The sequence below is a fragment of the Mesocricetus auratus genome, unplaced genomic scaffold (genome assembly GCF_017639785.1).
Source record: "Mesocricetus auratus isolate SY011 unplaced genomic scaffold, BCM_Maur_2.0 Super-Scaffold_100006, whole genome shotgun sequence".
Taxonomy (NCBI): domain Eukaryota; kingdom Metazoa; phylum Chordata; class Mammalia; order Rodentia; family Cricetidae; genus Mesocricetus; species Mesocricetus auratus.
The window spans coordinates 41,471,367-41,492,325 of NW_024429190.1; the positions used below are offsets into that span (position 1 = coordinate 41,471,367).

Here is a 20,959-nt window from a genome sequence, read left to right on the forward strand (position 1 = left end):
TCCTCCTGAACCTTCCAAGTCATCATAAGTTCTCTGGAAGACCTGTTTTGCTATTATTCAGTATTGGCTGGGGCTAAGAGATTTAAAACATTTCAAATGTAATAAAGTGTCTGCTAAATAATCTACTTGAGGAGCGCTTATTTATAATGATCTATGGCATTAAATTCACCTTATTTAACTCTTCTTTGGTCAGAGATGCTAAAAGAGTCTTTCTGAATTTTCCTTCTTTATACTTCTGTGTAATAAAATTTTTCCTCTTTTCAACTGGTGAGTCCATGTGTAATTCTTCATCTTTTTGAAGGTTACCAGCCCAAAAGTCATTTGCTCTCTTGTTTCCAATGACAATGAATAGCTGAAATTGAAAAGGCAGGAAAAAATGTATAATTTTATTAAATGTGTTCGGACCTTCAAAATTGATTTACATCCTGAACTAAAACTCAATTGAATATAAAATATAGGCGAGAACATGAAAGCCAGTGCTCACAAGGCAGATGAGGACAAAAAGAGGACAGCAGACACTAGTTCTAATGCAGCATTGGCTGGGAAACCAAGCACAGGCTATACAAATGCAACAGGAACAACCTTACTTTATAACTCACATTGAGACAAATTCATTTTAATGGCCTCTACTAGTCTGTCTCAAGGACAGGTGGTGGAACAGGAAAGGAAACAGAGACAGAAACAGTGACATAGGACCAGTGGGTGAATGACAAAGCTCAGCCCAGAAAAAGAATGCTAAGCTTTGCCAAATATGTCCATTCCCTTTCCTAATACTTTTCCATATGGGTTAAAAAAAGAAACAAGAGTTCTCACTTTCATCAGAGTTGACACGTCTTTATATCCTGAGTATCATTAAAGTTCTTTGTAGTCTTTATTTTAAAAATAACTATCTAATTTGGGAAGCATGTGCCATTTTCATACTATAGTGAGAATTTCATCTATGAACTTCTTTAAAAAAGTAATCACTGCCTACTGCCAGTCTCCTCCAGATTTTGTTCACACAGCCCAGTGAACAGGACTTACCTCAATGAGCTCATTACTCCAAATACTGGCATCCATTTTCAGACTTCTAACCTTGGAGTCCTTTGGCCCCAATGATCTATGTTGTCCTGAAGGAAGAGACAATTACATTTCCATTTTCATTTGAATATGAATTTATTTTGCCTTATTTTTTAAAATATGTATAGGAGAGCTAGAAATACAGTTCAGTGGTCAAGGGCTTGCCCACATGTGTGACACCCTATGTTTATTTCCCAGCAATCCTTTTCCCTCCCAGGCCATACACATATATGTATAGGGGAGGGAAGAGGAATACTTCAGCTGGTAAAACTTGCCTTTCTTGCAAAGACTTAAACAGAATCCCCGAAACCACATAAAAATATCTAAGCATGGCGGTGTGTGCTTATAATCCTAGCACTGGGGAAGGAGTGAACCCTTTGGGCCTGGTGGTCAGCCAGCCTAGTTTACTAGATAATTTCCAGGTTAGTGAGGCAACTTTTCTCACAAAATTAACTAGCCAACAAAGTAACTAAATAAGTGAATAAATAAATGTATATGTACCTGAGGAACAACACTGAAGGTTGTCCTCCAAACTCCACTTGAATGCATAGATATGTGCCATATGTAGAATGCATGTGTGCACATACTAAAATACAAACATGGACACACACACACGCACACACACACACACACACGCGCGCACAACAAAATGTGTATAGGTATATATGCGTGCATCTATGTATATTCATAACATTAATTTAAAGCATTCCATTTCTTACTCTCCTAAATGCCCAAAGCACTTGTATATGATGATTATACAAAAAAACAACATAAGAAACCAAAATGGATAATAATTGTTAGATTAGTCACTATCATGTATTACCATAAAATTATACTTTAAAATAATATGCATGTATGTATATACATATATAAGGGTGTGTGTGTGTGTGTGTGTGTGTGTGTGTGTGTGTGTGTGTGTGTGTGTGACTAGCCTGGGACCACCAAACATTTTTTTGCCTTTGGTGATATGGTGATCACCTTAGGCCTTTGTACTTGTCGGAAGTGTTCTAATCCTGAGCTATTTTTATAAACAAGGAAAACCTTTATGGTCAGTTAAATCTCGTGCAGCATGTAAATACATCTAATAAGATAACTACAGTAAAAATGAGCTTTTAATTGTGACCTAAAGACAACATTAGAAGCCTGAGTTGCAGAAGGAGATGCTACAGCAGCCTATGTAAAAAAAGATGAGCTCAGGGAACCAGAGAGATGGATTAGCAGTCAAAAGAACTGGCTGCTCTTCTAAAGGCCAGGGTTTAATTCACAGAACCCATAGGGTAGTTCACAGCCATTCATGACTCTAGTTTCAAGACACCCAATGCCCTCTTCTGGCTTACATGAGTACCAGGCGCACACATGGCCACAGACATGCATGCAGGAGAAATACCAATACTGATAAAAATAATTTTTAAGATGGAATATATGAGCTCTACATGGAAGCAAGAGGACTGGACAGAAACAAAAATGCCAGTAAGATGGCATGGGCTTTAAGAAAAGCATAGGGCTTAAGAGTGTCTCTTTCATTTTAGGCCTGAGTGTAAGGTAGGCAGTATGACTTCTCATCAGTATAGGACAAGGATGAAAATATGCAGGCTTACACACTGGGCTAGAGGCAGCAATGAAGACTCTACTTCTGACATGTTATGTTTTAGTATCTTTGGGGAAACTAATCTGAGATTCTCATAGGCCATGGACATCGCCTTTTTAATGAGTGTTCAATAAAAATGAAAAGTAACATTGATACAAAGAATGAGAATTAAAAACAGAGCCCAAGGCACACATGTCCTTCAGAAGCATGAAATGGTGAGGTCAATGAAGTATGGATGACACCCATTTAGACAGCAAGACAGCATGGTTTACTGAAGCTGAGGAGGACCAACATCAAAGAGACACATACTAGATTCCAAATATTCCAGAGAAAACAAACTAGACAAGACAGGACCAAACGGAGACTGAGAGGCAAAATACATTGCCAAAGATAATGTAAATACTTGTACTGAGTTGAGAGAAAATAAGGCTTATTACAAAATGCTGAAGGAAAATGAAGTTAAAGAAATGAAAAAAACTGTGCTGGTCACTGTAGAGTAGTGAAAGCCACCCAAATTTGAAGGGGGAACACGAACAGAGAGCAATGCAAAGAAGGGACTGACGAGCATTAAGAAAGCTCAGTGAGGCCAGGCAGTGGTGGCGCACGCCTTTAATCCCAGCACTCAGGAGGCAGGGGCAGGCGAATCTCTGTGAGTTCGAGGCCAGGCTGGACCGACAGCCTCCAAAAAAATACAGAGAAACCCTGCCTTAAAGTAATGATTAGACCATGACTGAAAATATTCATGCAAGCATGCAAACTTGTTCTGGATATATTCCAAAAAACACCAAAAAATTATATATGTTATTTTAAAAACCTATGCATGCTATGCATGGACCAGTAAACCAAAAATATTGTTATATATTTAAAAATAGAACTGAATATGGGATTATATGGTATTTCTAAATGGTCTCCACTTTAATAAGGTTTATCTCATTTCACTTTTCATAACCATTACCCAGGACACATTATGCCTGATGACAAAGAACAGCCAACGCCAATCTGCCACCAAGCAGAGACGAGCATAGTTCATCACTAATTACCTGCACACTTCTTACAAATGACAACACAAAGATTGATGGATGCCCAGTCAGGATCTGGGGCTTTACAATCCGCACAGCTCCTGTTGGATTCATTGAACCAAATCTTCTCTGCTACTTCATAATCAGAGAGAGTTTCTGCTATCGACTGCTGCACAGCTTCAATCCAGTCCTGCTTCTCTTTTTCAGATTCTGCTGTAAAGCTAAAACAATTAACATTCTGCATTATTGATCTGCCTTACAGAGGCCAATTAAGCAGGGTATTCAGTTTGCATATTCATTTCAGCCACAAATTAAATAGAAGCTAAAATTATGCCTGCTGGGCAGTATTGGATTGTCTTTTGCTATTAAAAATTATCTAATTTAACAAATCATTTTCTTTTTCTTCTGATTCTCCATACTGCTTATGGCCCTGTTCGCATATCTTTAGCCAAAATTAACATACTTATTATTTCTGATAAAGATATACAGGAATTGCCTTGGTAAGTCAAAACAAAGAGAGCCATGTTTCTGAAGCAATGGGTTATATAATAGTCAAAAAGAGACTGGCAGTGTTTCATGACTGCTGGAATATTTTTCCAGGAAAGTATGCCATCATAGTCTAAAACTAAAATTATCAAAAAACACCCACCAGAAATTGTGATTTTTGTCAGATTTAAAAATGGAATTTTTTTAATTAGAAGAATGTCCAGATGGCATTAAGAGACTGAGAAGCAAGAAAAGTTTTAAATGGTTACTATTTTAAAGGATTCCTAACTCAATTTTAGCCATCTCTGACATAATCTCATTTCTTAGTGTTAGCTTGATGCCTCACAGAAGGGATGAGATGTTAAACAGAAGATTTATTGATTGTTACTATAGGTAATATCCACATATGCCACAAATGACTCAGAAAAAACCCACTGTAAGTTATCTACCACATTATTTTTTCTATGAAATATGCTTTGAATGTCATGAAAATAATTGATAGCTGAATATTCAAAGGGATTCATAAAATAAGTAGCTTATAGCAGATGTATTTTCTGAAGAACTTTATGACTACACCATTACTACAATATTAACAAAATTCTTATCGATTTCAGGTTCCCCTAGAGGTCAGTTACAGCCAGCAATTCTGTTCAGTTGAGACTGGAATCATTCTCCTACTCTTTCTTTCTCTCTCTTTTTCTGTCCGTGCATGTGTGCATACATGCATGCAGGGAGGGGTGTGTTTGTGTGTGTGTGTGTGTGTGTGTGTGTGTCCTTGTGTGTGTGTGTGTGTGTGCTTGTGTGTGTGATATGCAGTGTGTTGATGGTAGAAACCAAGGTCTTCTGCATGTTAGGCAAACACAGTGCCACTTAGCCATAATCCAAGCTTCAGATCTCCAAGTGTGAAAATAAAACTTATTATTCTTTATTTAATAATTTTAAACAAAGTTGGAGCCCATAGACATATTTTGAGAAACAAAATGTATGAGAAACTTAAGAGTATCTCAGAAAGAATTAAATCATTAAACCTAGAACAAACAATCTGACCTGTGTCATTTGGGACAAATGCATCAGTGTAGTTGCACTCAACAAATTGCCCATGTCTATACTACACTGAACATATAGAATCATTACACACGGTTAAAGTATGCTAAGTACATTATAAGTATTGCTCATTGTCATAGTAATGCAATTACTCAAATACCATAATATATTTCATTTTATACATACATCAAGATGTTGAAAAATTTGAATCAATATCTTTATGTGATCCATCAAACCCAAAATGACTCTAAGTTGAGTCACTGGAAGAAATCACATGCAGCAACTGCAATTAAAAATGAGTCTTAAAGTGGGATTCACCTGATTAGGCTAACAGAAAGTAAGCACAACCCAAAGACAATGCAACATTATTTCATTGCTCCTAAATGTAAAAGAATTAACATATCTACCATGCTCTGCTTATTAACCAACTGCTGAAGAAAGAGGTAATTCAAGACCCATGAAAAAAATATCTTTGCCAGTTACACAGTTCTCCAAGCCACTTTCATCATGAATTCCTACATGCCCAGCAAGCTAGACAATGTGGACAAGATTATGTTGTTTCATATGATAACGCCACCTCCAGCAACATCAAATGAATTTCCCAGGCCTTTTAGTAGTCATAAAACAAAAACTCACATAAAAATGTTTAAAAATAGCTTACCTGAAACTCCTGTAGGGAGTGATTATCTCAAAAGATTGTTTCACAGCTCGATCTACTTGTTTTACATTTGCAACATTCATAGGAATTATGGTAATACCGAGTCCACTCTTAAAATCCTAGTATGGGGCAAAAATACAAAACTGCTTTTGAAAATACAACCACAAGGTCTTTTTGATTCAGAAACTCCTAGTAACCTTACTATATATACGGATGGAGGTAAACAGTTTCAAATAGAAAAGGAAAAGATCAGTTCTTGCAGGAGGGAGTCCTTTCCAGTATATGCTGACACTCCACAAGCCTAAACTACACTGAAAGTTGATATCTTTCATATGAAAGCTAAGTTGACAAGGCCATAGATATATGTGCCTTGCTTTGAACAGTAGACACTATATTTACCTGTATCTAATCAACAAAGGAAACTAACAAATCAGCAACCCTTGTCATATGTCAAACATTTGTTAGGAAAGCCAAAGGGCATAAATAGCCTTAGTATGAGAAGATTCTAAACCGGTACTCAAAGAGATAGTACAAGTGATATGAATCTAGATTTATAATATCGAAAGGAACAAGATATGTACCTGTTGGGTTTTGCTTAATCATATTACACTGGCCCTACTGTGGAAATGTATTCCTCTTCATTTACTTTGAAAGGCATCACCCTCTTATCAATTATACAATTTTACATTCCCAATATTCCATTCAGACTCTTGAAAACCTCCTCTAGTGCCACTGTGATATGAAAACTACCCTTTGTTCACCACTGATAGACACTGAATTCACAGTGCTGTACTGAAAATTAGAATATAGGAGAGCACAATATAAAAGCAACAATGTTGACAATATGCTGCCTAATCATACAGGCTTGGTAACTTAGCAATAAATATGCTCAATATTCGCTAAATCACCACCCCCAGAAGGGGATGATCTGTGTAAATAGATTCAGATTAAATGTTCCTGGAGCTCCTAAATTGTGATAAGAAAAATATATCCATACTGAAGGACAATACAAAAACATTGTTCCATTTTCAATAAGGACACTTCTAAAGATAATTTAGAAAATTGAGAAGGAAAAACAACTGGATCGAAAAACAACTATTTTAACTGTTGCACGGGGAGGGAGAGTATTATGCATTTCTGTTCCATGTAAGGCGATATGTCCCACATTTGATCAATATATCAAATACAACATACAAGGACATGCAGATACCTATTACAAGAAGAAAGGCTTTCAGCCCTTATCTTTCCATATTGTCTAGCAATCTCATCTTGAAATAAAGAGGTCATTTTAGAAGATGGTAGTACTTGAGAAGTCTTTGGACAAATAAGTGTGGAGAAGACCCCTGTTCCTGTCCACAGTAGTGTTTCTTTGCCCTCGCCAGAGTTCCACTATAAGAAATCCTGTGTCTTAACTTTCCTGTAGGTTTTTTGTGGTTAAAACCAATGCATTTTAGTTAACAATACTACAATAAAACCATTTTCCCATATATATGTGTATATATGTATTTATGCATGTATTAAGAGCCATTTTTAAGGCACACATTGTGTAAAGTCATGTATTATGATACTATCATTCATTTATTTTTATATGTTTATATTTCTGGTCTTGTGAATGCATGATTTTATGCATGGAGGGAGATCAGAGGAGGATGCCAGGTGATATGGTCTGTCACTTTGCACATTATTATCTTGAGACAGGGTCTCTCACTGAACCTGTAGACAAGCTGGTGGCATTGAAGCCCCAGCAATTTCCCTCTTGCCATTCTCCATAGTGCTGGGGTTACATTAATATATGTGGACATGCCTTACTAGAGTTACATGCACATGTGTAGACATGCCTGTTTGTAGTTAAATACACATGTGTGGATATGTCTGGCTGGAGTTAAATACACATGTGTGTACTTGCCTGGCTGGAGTTACATGCACCTATGTAGACACGCTTGGCTGGAGTTATAGGTGTATGTGTAGACATGCCTGACTATGATCCCTAGGACCCTAAAACAGGTCTTCAAGCTTGTGTCATAAGTGCTTCTACATACTGAGTCAACCCTCCAGACCCTATTTTTTATTTTTCACTGTAAAGGTTTATAGATAAAATCAGAAAAATGATTTATTTAGAAAACAAATCATCAAACTATAACATTTCTGATAGAATAATAACTGGCTCACAATGTTAGGATAGAAAGTCAGAATTTGAGAATAAAGAATATAAAACTATATTATCCCAAAAAATTAAGAAGACTGTTAAAGCAAAAAGGCACAATAAAATATTGACTATTGTGAACTAGTTAGAATGGGAGAATGATACATTTCCACTTTGTATAGTTATGACAAACAGCATGCTAAGTGAGGAGGGTCCTGAAGCTATTCTAAGCGGTCAGGTTTTAACACTTTTCCACTTATCAGTGCAGGACTGAATTTACTTTGTAAGTTAAATTACCAATTCCTAATTATCCATATAAATGTCCCTTTTGGATAATGCAACTTCTGGATAAACTCTCAATGTTGTGTGCCTAGAAACCTAAGCCTTTTTTTTATAAGTAAGGACTGTGGATGAGGACAGCAAAATGAGTCACCTGTCTAAACTTGATATAGGGATAAAGTCAAGATAAAATAGTATACCTTCGCTGAATGGCCTTCTGACAATTTTCCACAATGAGGCAGGTGACAAGAGATGGATATCAGGCCACTCCACAGTATTCTATGAGGTGCCTGACCTGTAAGCATTGTGTGACACTAAGGGTAGAGGCTCATAATGCTTTGACCACCAGACTAGCAGATGGTGGGAATGGCAACCCATTATCGAAACTGATGAGGCCCATCATGGTTTCTGCCTGGATGGATGGCACTCATCTCTACAAACGAGGCATAAAATCTCTACAGCTAAAGCTGTAATTCCTGGCAAAGTAGGGGTCAGATCAGCATTCCATAGTTCTCCCCAGCAAGACAAAGATGATATTTTCTTATCATAAAAAATTGTAACCCATTTATCAACTGTGTGCCATGACCATATGGTTCTGAGTAATTAGAGGATACACACAGCTCATAAGCACCAATTGACTGTAAAATATAGAACAGAGTAACAAAATAAATGTCAGTGCTCTTGAGAGCCATTAAATGTGAAACAATGGCATTTCTTATTAAGAATACTTTGGTGATATTTAGCCCACTTTCAGACTACTAGAACATGTTCAGACTATGTCCCATTTCTGGGTGTTTGACAAAATTATCTATGTCCATCTCTCTTTCACATCATGAGAATTAACACCGTGAAAAAAAAGAGCAGAACTATAAAAGTCTGTAATTTAAAAAGCTAAAACTCTCACCTAAGATTCTGATAATTACACTGAATCTCAAAGGGAAAATGCTAACAGAACTCCAACAGTACTGAGTCTAGACTATCTAGATACCAGGACCCAGACACTTCCTTCTGCCTTCTGTGGAGTAAAATACAGAGAACAATACAAAATTCCATTAAGACTACTAGTTGCAAACAGGCATGAGGACACAATAGAATTCAGTTACTATTTGTCCTGGGCTTTGAATCCTGCGCAGGGCTGAAAAACCATCTTGCTGCAGCCATGCTTGTTTAAATCACTGTCTAATGTTCAGGAATTTACAAATGTCTACCTAATGTGATTGTCTGGAAAACTCTGAAGTAGGCAGCATGAATCTTACTATTTATCGAAGCAGGGATACTCGTCCTGGAAAAGCTGTATAGATTTAGGGCTTGAATTATGCTAGAAATTTTACTAGAATTTATATTATTAGAACTTACAATGTAACATCAGACTTACAAGGTACATAAAGCACATGGCCTAAGGAAAGATGAGAGCAAGTTGTAGTAAGATCACACGAGAATACATAGTTTTCAGCTAAATATCTTTACCAGCTTACAAACAGACAAACAGACACAGACAGACAGAAAGTATGGAATTTGTATTTATAAATATGTTTTCAATAAGAGCTGATACCTTTCAAATGACACCACCAAGAAGAACTAATGTTCAGAGACATCATCTGCTTCAGTTCATGTGTTCAAAAACAATAATGACACCAGCTCCCTCAGCATCACTTTAGGGAGGAGCAATTTAATGTAGGTAAAAGAGGCTCAGAAGAATGTCCAGTCACACTGAGTGGCATACAAGTCTAGTGAGCTATCATGAACCCCATCTCTTCTATCTACCACTTCCATCTGTAGTCAATGGAATGCATTACCTATTCTCAAGATAAACTTGAGAGAGTACATGATTCAAAGTAACAAACTGACAGGATGCTTTTAAAAGTATAATAAAATAGGAGTGTTAAATGTTCAAAAAATTAAATTACCCAGTAACTACATTCTGACTGTGAGTTTTATTCTCAGTCTGAAAAAAAAAATTGAAAAGCAAAAGAAGTCAAACTTTCAATCCTTAAAAGGCTGTGTGTGATATTTTATGAAAGGTAAAGGGCTAGGGAGGGCTTGCAGAGTAAGCAATCCCCTAAATTTAATTTCTGTGGCTAACACAGATTTTCAGAAAGCAAGAAATTACCACTAGCAACAAGGATCATATGTGTTGTTTAGCAGATCCAGACACTGCAACTGTGTAAATGCCTTGACACTGACAGACTCAAGGAAGAATCCCGGCTACAGAAGCACTGGCAAGCTGCCTATCTAGACCTTAACTGCATCATTTGCAAATAGAGTAAGTCTACCTTAAAGTATTGTTATAAGTATTAAGTGAAATCATATCAATTAAAACCTTGACATGTCCAGACAACTCTTTCACTCTAAGTTTCATAGGCAGAATGATTCCATTTCATCTGTAATCACAGAAGAACTCTGGACTAAATATTCAGAATGAATTTATCACAAATATTGACCAAGATACCAAAATGAGTCATTTATAAAAATTTATTCAATAAGAATAATTCTGAATTGCTAAAACCATATAGTTCGAGAGCAAAATGAAATGCTGATCCCTAAAGAGAGAAATTAAAGAAGAGTTTGTTAACCCCAAACCTGCTGAAATCTCAAACCTATTTTTAGAAATAGTGAATGCTCGGTTTTCTCTGCCAGGAATTTAAGAACTTGGTGCTTAAACATTTGTTGAAAACAGATGTGGCATTGTATGACATTGGCACCAGACTTCTAGGAAACACCAGATGCAGAGATTGGCCAGAGAGACAACCCAGAGAATGTGAGGTCACCACCTACATCCTGTGGCTTCATTCTGTGTCATGCAAACCAAGCCTTCGGAGGCCTATTTAAATTCTATTAGTACTCCATTCCCATGCCAAAGCATCAAGGGACTTTACATTAGGAGGAAGAGCCTCTTGTTTTACTGTGATTTGAGGATATTTAATCAAATGGGTTTATGTAGTTAAAACCCCATTGCCACAGTCAGCATCAAATAGATGCCCAAATCCACCAAGCAAGACATCTGTTTCTAATGAGTGGGCTAAATATAACATGATATTTTAAAAACTCATTAGGAAGAGATGGTAGACTATCAGGAAATCGTAACAAATGGAAGCCAAGGCCAGTTTTCTTAAATATGTTTCATGTCTATGTGCTGAAAGTCTAACCAACTAGAAATACCAGGAACAAATATAATACACATATTTCAAAGTATGTCCATACTAGGTGTGGTGATAAATACCTCCTGGTACATGGAAAGCTGAGGCAGGAGGACTGCCACAAGTGTGAGGCCAGCCTGGGATACACAATGAGCTGGAGGCTAGCCAAGACAACTCAGTGAGGCCTTGTCTCAAAAGACCACACACAGAGACAGGAAAAAAAGTATGGGGTTTACACATACTGGTTTGGTTTGTTATCTATTTTTTGTTCAGGAAAAATAATTTAGAAAATAATAATTGATTAAGAAAACAGAGGACCAGTGTACTTTAAGATCATTAAAAATACTTTAGTTACATTATGCACAAAATTTCTACAAAGTAAAATTAACAAAAAAATGAAATGTAATCAAATGATCAGAAAACATCTTGTGAAATCTCATTGCTTAACTATATAAAGGTCTCAAAGGAATTGCCAAAAAAATTAAAATAAAATAAAGGAAAATACCAAAGAAGACAGAAAAATACAATGAGATTAATTAATTCAAACAAAATATAATTCTAAAAGAAAAGCTTTTCATAAAAAGATAAAATCTCAAGGCAAGGAGACAACTATAAATGACAATTAATTCAATAACTTAATTCTAATTCAGCAAGTTGATGCTGCATGTTAACACAATAGAAGCTTCTTGCTTGAAACTCACAGTGAGAAATGAGACACTGAAAAGAATAAGCATTCTCATTGCTACTTAGCAATACAAAAACTTACAACTCTTTAGAAGTAAAGAGGCTGGAGAGATAGCTCAGTGGCTAAGAGCACTTGCAGCTCTTGCTGCAGACACACTCAGGTTTGGTACCCAGCACCCACATAGTTTAGCTCACAAGTGTCTACACCACAAGTTCCAGGAGATCCAATATCCTCTTCTGGCTTCCTCCCTGTTGTATATATGCAAATTTAAGTACACATACCACACACATACACACACAAATAAATCTTTTAAGAAAAATGTTAGTGATCCTTATTACTCTGTAGATCAGAGATTTTTACCCTATGGGCCATGACCTCTTTGGTGACCTCTATCTCCAAAATTATTCACATTATGATTCATAAAACTAGAAAAATTACAACAATGAAGTAGCAACAAAATATTTTATGGTTGGGTGTCACTACAAATTGAGGACTTGCATTAATGGGTCTGAGAACCACTGCTGTAGACAGTATTTCGTTTTCTAAAGAATCATTTTATTCATGTGTGTGTGTGAGAGAAGTGAAGAGAGACAGAAAGACAGACAAAGAGAAAGGGGTAGAGGGAAGAGTGTCACATGAATGCAGACAGCACAGGGTCCCCGTAGAAATGGAGTTGTGTGCTACCAGACTTGGTTTCTGGGAACTGTCTCAGTCTCTAGTGCACATGGTCCCCTGGGAGAGACTGCCTGCTGCTGAGCCATCTTTCCAAATCCCAAGTAGGCAGCATTCCAAATGTAAAATACCGTTGGTGGAAAGTATCACCACTTTTCACCCATGTGTTTGTCAGCATGTCTATCTATCTGTATGTTTGAGTGTCTCTGAATGTAGGCCTGTTCACCAAACAGTGGCAATGTGGAGGCATGGGGACAACATCAGCTCTCAGTCCTCCAATTCTACCTTGTCTGGGATGAGGTCTCTTTGTTGCCCTTCTGTTCCACACAAGACAACTCATCTCATAGGTTTGTCAGGGTTCTCCTATGTTCATGTCCCATCTCATTGTAGGAAAACTGGAATACTGATGCCCAAGTAAAGTATTTTGTTTTTACATGTGTTCCAGGCATTCAAACTCTAGTCTTCTTGCTTGCTTGACAAGATTTTCTGCCCATTGATTCATTTCCCCAGTCTATTAAAAAATTGTAGGATTAAGTACTGAGTTTACAACCACCCATTTGGGGAGGAGTAGACAGAGCAAGGGGGAGATAGAGAGAGAGAAAGAGAGAGGGGGAGAGAAAGAGAACAAATTTGAATTGATTGAGGAGAGTGTAAGAATGGGGAGATGGCTCAGTGGTTAACATACCTGACATTTTTAAAACCTGAGGAACTCCGGAACACATGTAAATGCTAGCCTGCCTGTCATCTTGGCGCTAGTGCTTAGAATATAGAGATACAAGCTCCCCAGGCACCCTGGCCTGTGAGAAAACCCACTCTGGTGAGATCTTGGCTCAGCTGAGAAACCCTATCTTAGTTCATAAGGCAGAAAGGAATGAGGAAGACTCTTGATGTCAATGTCAACCTCTGGTCCCCTCAGGCATTCACACACCTCCACACACCTTTACACACACACGCATGCACACAGACACACACACTCCCACTCACACACATACACACGGCCATACACCACACATGTATAAACACACATCACATCACATGTATGAGAAAAAAAATGAAAGATAACAATATTGTACAAAGATTCTCAGAAATTTCCTGGGTGTAAGTTTTAGTAATACTCTCACTACAAACAACATTTCCAGATAGCAGAGGTCAATCAGCTTTCCACAATTTCCTAAATGGACAGAGGAATCTAGAAACATAATGACTATAGTATAACCTAAACACATCCAATTACAGAAGTCCTTTCAAACAGAGTTGAAATGGTAATACGAAAATACTGTCACTATTGTAACACACTCCAAGTATATAAAATATAAGCAGGTATAAGGAATAGAAGAAAATGTGCAAAAATTGAAACAGAGAAGACTTTTGAGACAGAACTATGTAGGAAAGGGGTAACATTTGACTTATGTGGTGAGGGCAATGCACTGCTTTGCAACAGCGTAATTAGGCAAAGAACCTTAGTGTTGGTATCCAAGATGTTATTTGCCTCTCTAACAAGGGTCTTCTCTAATTCTTCATCTCTTTCCCCTTCTCCTTAGAGTCTAGCTGGAAGAAGAAAAGACTAAAAACACCTCAGGCTGTATTTAATGTAATTCCCCTCCTGTCTCTCTGCCAGGCAGCCTGAGAGCCCCTCTGGGTTTCAGATCCAACGGTGTACTAATGAAGAAAAGTGCATGAAGCAAGGGAAGGAGGCAGCCTCTGAACTGAGCAGTCAGGAAACCAGAAGCTCTTGTTAAACACGGGCTGGCATCTATTGCTCACGGAGCGAGGACCAGTCGGAGAACACAGTACACATGAGCAACAAGACTGCCAGCAGGCTCGCACCAATGCTCTTAAGAACGAGAGGGAATTTCAAAAGTCATAAAAGCGTTTGTGGCAAAAGTGAGTTCGTGGTGGTTTTAAGTGAGAAAATGCATACTCTTGTCTCGGGACTAGAGACAGGCTCAGGAAATAAGGAAAAAGATTACTGAAGATGTGCCTGCAGGCAGGCTGGAGCTGTGAAAGCATCTTCAGGGACTGGAGGAAATGCTCTGAAACAGCAACTATTCAAAGCAGAGTGACTTCTGCCCATACAAAGTGAAAGAAACCCAGGGGATCAAGCAAATGAAATAAGTCTAACGGCTTTCCCTTTTTTCCTGACTTTCCAATGATACAACTGGATTTGTTTGTTTGTTTTCCAGATAGGATTTCTCTGTGTAGCCGTGGCTATCCTGGAACTCACATTGTAGACTAGGCTGACCTCGAACTCCCAGAGATCTGCCTGCCCCTGCCTCCCAAGTGCTGGGATTAAAGGCATGTGTCACCATGCCTGGCAGATTTTTATTTAACCCTTGGAAGAAGTCACTGATAATACAACTCTACAGTAAGTAAAAAGAAAAAGGTCAGGCAAAATTTCAAGAAAAGCTGAACACAGTACACATTTCTACAAATTACTGACACTTCAGTAAGGGTGCAACAATAACAGTGCAGGTTCCAGACCCATTCAAAATTATGTACAGTGTTCTATGAACAATCTTTCAAATTCTAAAACTATACTACAATAGTTCTTAATTTTTTACTAAAATGTTTGTCAGTTCCTATCTTTTCAAATGCTCAGATGAGCAAAGATTATTCTAGAGTAAAATTAATAGAAAAAAGATATCACCCAGGGTGAATAAGTGAATGAAAGGCCCACTGCTACTAACGTGGGTGAAGGAAATTTCACATATTATCCAACTCCAGGATTCCTATTCCCCTTTGAGTTGGATGCCTACTACTTAGGAAGGAAAAAAAAAAAACTGAGCAGCATTTCATAGTGTGTGGTTTTGGATTCTCATGCTACTGAACCAAATATGATACCTTCATGGATGCATATGAACCACACATCTCAAAGGTTAAATCAACTAACCTGGATCAGGCCACAAAATCTGAAATTTCAACAAAGTAATAACAGCCTTGGAAACAGCCATCCTCCTGCCTTAATGATGACACAAGTTCATAAGAATAACTGCATTACCTGAGACAGGTAGTTACAGCAGAGCAGGAATAAAAACCACCTGCTGCAACCTCCCAGGATCCTCACATGTGTTTAGGATAAATGTGATGTCTCTGTAATGGTCAACATTCACCTCTATCCACTGTTTACTCTTACTGGAATAATCAACAAATTAATGAAACTGTGTATCCACTGACAGAAAGAAAACTGAAGATAATTCCTGGGTTAAAGGATACATTTTAATTTCTCTCTTATTCTCTAATTCACTGCTTATGCATAATAAAAACAACCATGTTTTGTTATATAGCTGTTATATAGATACAACAAAAAATTATGATACAAAAGTTCAAATATGAATAACTCATATTTTAAATTAATATATTTGTTTCATAGCCTTTAAAAGAAACTGGTGTGTGAGTGTGTATATATATAAAATGCTTACATTGGGGGTTGGGGGGTTGTTGTTGTTTTTCATTTTTTGAGACAGAGTTTCTCTATGTAGCCCTGGCTTTCATGGAATATACTCTATAGACCAGGCTGGACTTGAACTCAGAGATCCACATGCCTCTTCCTCACAAGTGCTGGGACTAAAGGTGCGTGTCACCATCACCTAGCTCAAACATTTAGATTTTACATCAAATAAATATCCTCACCATTCTGTGCCAACGCACTCACTTGGATGAAACTGTGTGTTGAGAAAGATTGTCCTATCTGAGCAGGCCACAAGATTGTTGCCATTACCTGTTTCCCTATGAGATCATCAATAAACAGCTCTCCTCCAGAAAATAAGGCATTCACCAAAATGGAAAGGTATCAAAGTTGGATCAGTAGTGTTGAGGCCAAAACATGCATGGCTTGCTCAACTTATCCACTAGTCAAGTTGATTCTATATAATATGATACAAGCATCACACACACACACACACACACACACACACACACACGCATACACCCTAAAATATATATTTAAAGGTAAAATATCAGTACCTCAATGTATAGGGAAAAAAAGACTGAAAAACATACATTAAAAATATGTTTACTAATCTCAAGATGATGTGTGCTCCAGTTCTACTGATTTGTTGTTAAATTATTTATTCAATACTTATGTAAATGAAAGTGTTTCTAGTTCTCAAATTTATTTATTGCCCAGTGTCTTGGACCTCTACATAATGCCTACTCATAGAAGCCAGCACTGAAAGATATAAAGGCTCAGGACTGTAACCTCAACACTTGAGAGGTAGAGACAGGAGTACCAAGAGTTCAAGGTCATCGGCTACAAGAGATCTTGTCTCAAAAAGGAAAAGCAAACAAATGCCCAGGCAGCAAAAGCACTGAACTTATTACCTGTCGCTTCTCTTGCCTGGCATTTCACCCTTGCAGATAAAACTGCCCTTCTGGATAAGCACAGTCCTTTGAGAGTGCACAGCCTGACACAACATTAACCGAGCACAGGCCCTAAAAGTCCTAGGCAATGAAATTAGTCACAAAACTAATTCGTGCCTATTTCTAAAAGATAGAAACTCAGAAGAGATTTAAACCAAGCCTTTAATAAGAAACAAGATTAGTGTTAGAAAACTCTAGTTTTAAATTAAGCTTGGCATGATGAAACAGTTGTGTACTAACTAGGTAAACTTCATTTTCCTCATCCTTAATGCACACATGAGAGGCTTTCCTTCCTATAATTATAAGCAATATTAAAAAATCAGTATTTATTAATTAATTAGCATAGAACCTGGCACTCTACCAGAGACAAGCATTTTAGATTTTGCCTTCAAATACTGTTACTAGAGCAATGATTCCATATAAAAATCTGCTTTCCCCCAAAGGGTTAATAAAGTTCGAAAAGCATATTATTTCTAGAAAAAAAACCCACAAACACAGATGATCTAGCTAATGTGAGCAATGAAATGAGTAACAGGAACTATATTTGGTCTGTGCAAGTGAAAAAAATTAATCCCTCAATTTTCCAAAGTAGCTTCAACACAGACACATGCAAATTATGAATTTTTAACCTGAATTTCTATGAGAAAGATTTTAATCACCTAACTTCAGAAATAGAATTCACACACAGTTCATATACATCACTAAGCTGTATGTCACTATTTTAGGACTATGCTAAATATTCACATTAATAATTTGCTTGTGTCACTCAATAATTCCTTCCACAACTAATTGGCTAAGATATCCATCCCCCCTCAAAAAATAATGAATACATTCATGCTGAATTTTGAGAATGCCTTGCCTAAGATTTGTAGTTTCAGTTTGTAACGACTGCTTGTTTTGAGTTGATAACTGTCTTTGGCAGGAAAAGAGGACATCTCTATTCTTGTAGTCCACTATTAAATGAATTCACCTTAGGTTAGACACTCAAAATATATTCTTTCATCCTCAAATAGGAAATAAGCACCTAATGAGGAAGAATTTTCTTTTACATATAAAAGTCTAAAATAGTAGAGAAAAGGAAGCCTATACTACAAAGTCAAGTATAAAGCTTACAAAACACAGAAAAATACTTTATCCACAAGTTTCCACAAAAATATTTAACTATCTTTGTAGTGTTTCCTATTAACTTAATTCAACAATTTAATAGTTAAAGGCCATTTACTTACGCATATGTGAAATGCATATATATAGTACATATATATTCACTTCTCTTTAATGTGGCTCTACCACCAAAACAGTTTCATAACAAACAGAATATCTGTTCAAAGAAAAATGCAGACAATACACCTGGCGTGTTGGTTTCAATAAGATATGTCCCCCATAGGCTCAGATTTTAGAATACTTGGTCTTCAGTTAGCAGCACTGGTTGGGGGAGGTGGAAGAAGTATGTTATTGCTGTTGGGCTTTGAGAGCTTTCATCTTTGTCACTTAGTTCACTCTCTCTGATTTGTGTTCATGGTTATGGTTCAAGATGTGTGGTCTCAGCTTAATATTCTCACTGCCATGCCTCTCAGCCATGATGGATTCTTATTTATTCTAGAACCTTAAGCTAAAATCAATTTCTTCTTCCATAGGGTACCTTGGTCATGCTGTTTTTACATCAATAGAAAAGTAACTAATACACCTGGCTACTTGTTATTGTCTTCTAATTTTCTATCATACAGATATGGAATTAGTCCCATTTGACAATATCTGTACTTATTCTCAATTATTCTCTGACAGCTATATTTACTTCAACTAAGGTATACATTTCAACAACTCTTTTCAACAATGCTACTTCCTCAGTCTGTTAAAAATGTGGCATGCAGCCTCGGGTCTGATGGAAGTACTTTTCTGAAACAATGCATTCAACCAGATTTTCTTTGTTATTGATAGTGGAGTATTTAAAGCAACAGCAAGACTATAAATAAAAGCATAAATGCAGCTACAAAACTCCACCAACCTCCAAAGCTGAAGAGAAATAAAAGTAAATAATCACGCCTAAGATCACCCAACTGGGTCAAAATAGTAAAAAAGTTAACAGAAAAAAAAAACACAAATAATTCTCAAAAGCAAACACAGTTGCTATCATCAAAGAATAGCAATTTACAATTAATGTAACAAAGCTTACCTGCTCATTTTTGCAAAGCCACACACTATTTCCCCTTAATACAGTAAAAATTTTGGCTTTATAGCCTCTCAATTCAAGATATCCACATTTCTCGGGTGCCATGGTTGCTTGCAACTGTGCAGTAAGGGATGGTGACTTCAGTGCACTTAATAATATGCTGATCCAATCATTTCTCTCTTCTGAAATTAGAGGAGAGTATATATAAGACATGTGGGCATAAGACATCAGCATGAGATCAGCTTGCTTTAAAGCAAGTTACATACAAATTCTTTATCACAACCGTAGTCTAAACTCCACTGTCAGCAGAGGCAAGAGTTCGAATTCAGCAGAACAGAAAAGACTATGTAGATGTCCTGGATCCAGAAAAATGAGTTTCTTCTAGGACCATACAAGAAAGGACACATCTCAGGCTCCATTCCAACCCCAAAGAAGGTTCAACGTCTTAAGAAAACTCCACAAGGCCTATGAGTCTATTCATGCCTGAGAAACACTTTTAGATGATTTAGGAGATTGGGTTTCCTTGTCTCCCTCCCCAGTTGGTGGCACTACTTTGGGAAGTAATAGAAAGTGAGTATAGGGTCACAGCTGGAAGAAGTCACTATACAAAGAGTACTTCTTTTGAAGGCTATACCCAGTGATAAGTGTCTTTCATCCTCTCTGCTTTTTCTCTCTAAGTAGGTCAAGAAACTTCTGACCTACTCTCCTGGCAAGCTCTTCCCAAGAACGTGGGGCTAAGTGGCCAGGTACTGAGCTCTCTGTAACACGTTTTCCTGTAAGCTGTCTGTCAGGTGCTTGGTCTGAGCCTCGTAAAAATGCTGAGTACAGAAGAAAGTAGCATCAGTACTCAACTGGAGGATGAAACAGGGAAATACTTAGAAAAGAAAGCTTTGAAATTCAGCTGGCAAATTAAACATGGTATTCATGCTCTCTCTGTACAAGCCAAGTGACCTTCAATTATGTACCACATATTGTATTACGGACATAGAAATGTGATATAGTCTCCAAAGAGCAATCGAAACAATAAGTCAAGTTAGACTTGAACAGATAATGGAGCACAGACTAGAATAAATGTCATACAAATGGTATCAAGTAATATATGAGTCCATTCAACTGAGGTAAGTGATTTGCTGAAGGTCACTGGAAAAGGTAATGCTAAAATTATAATAAAAATTATTTCAACTGATACACAACTGCATTTGGCAGCATAAAAGGTGGGGGGGGACTTGTGACAGATCTTGAGAGTGAGGAACAATGTGAAAAATCAAACTGAAGCCTAAAGAACAGAGCAGGATTCTAAGTAAGGACAACACAAGGGAAAAAAAGCATCAGGAACCAACACTGGTTCAGGGACTTAAAGAGGGGCATATGGATAATTTTTCACTCACAGGGAATTATGAGAAATATGAGCAGAAATCATCCACTAGCTGCTTTAGATTACAGAAACAAAGGAAGAACACTTCAGAATGATTAACAAGGAAGAGACAGGATTGAGATGCCTATGTTTATGACTGGTAGGCCAATCAATGGAGAGTTCAGGAACAAGACAATAGAGATCAAGTACAACATGTGAATATTCACAGTGTTGGTATATTAAAGGGAGTAAGACATAGCTGATTCATGAAAGTTCACTTAAAATAAACGGCCCAGAATAAAAGGAAGT

The 20,959-nt window shown here is 37.2% G+C and overlaps 1 protein-coding gene across 8 annotated transcripts in view; it reads right to left on the bottom strand.

Annotated features, from left to right (window-relative positions):
- The window catches only part of Arap2 (ArfGAP with RhoGAP domain, ankyrin repeat and PH domain 2), a 163,565-nt gene that overhangs the window by 77,313 nt on the left and 65,293 nt on the right, over positions 1-20,959 (bottom strand). For all 8 annotated transcript variants that reach the window (XM_005074391.4, XM_040747092.1, XM_040747090.1 and 5 more), the window contains 5 exons: positions 19,300-19,478; positions 5,858-5,973; positions 3,688-3,887; positions 1,024-1,109; positions 170-352 (listed from right to left, as the gene is read on the bottom strand). In XM_005074391.4, coding sequence (XP_005074448.1) covers positions 170-352; positions 1,024-1,109; positions 3,688-3,887; positions 5,858-5,973; positions 19,300-19,478 — 764 coding nt within the window. The remainder of the gene's footprint in view (positions 1-169; positions 353-1,023; positions 1,110-3,687; positions 3,888-5,857; positions 5,974-19,299; positions 19,479-20,959) is intronic.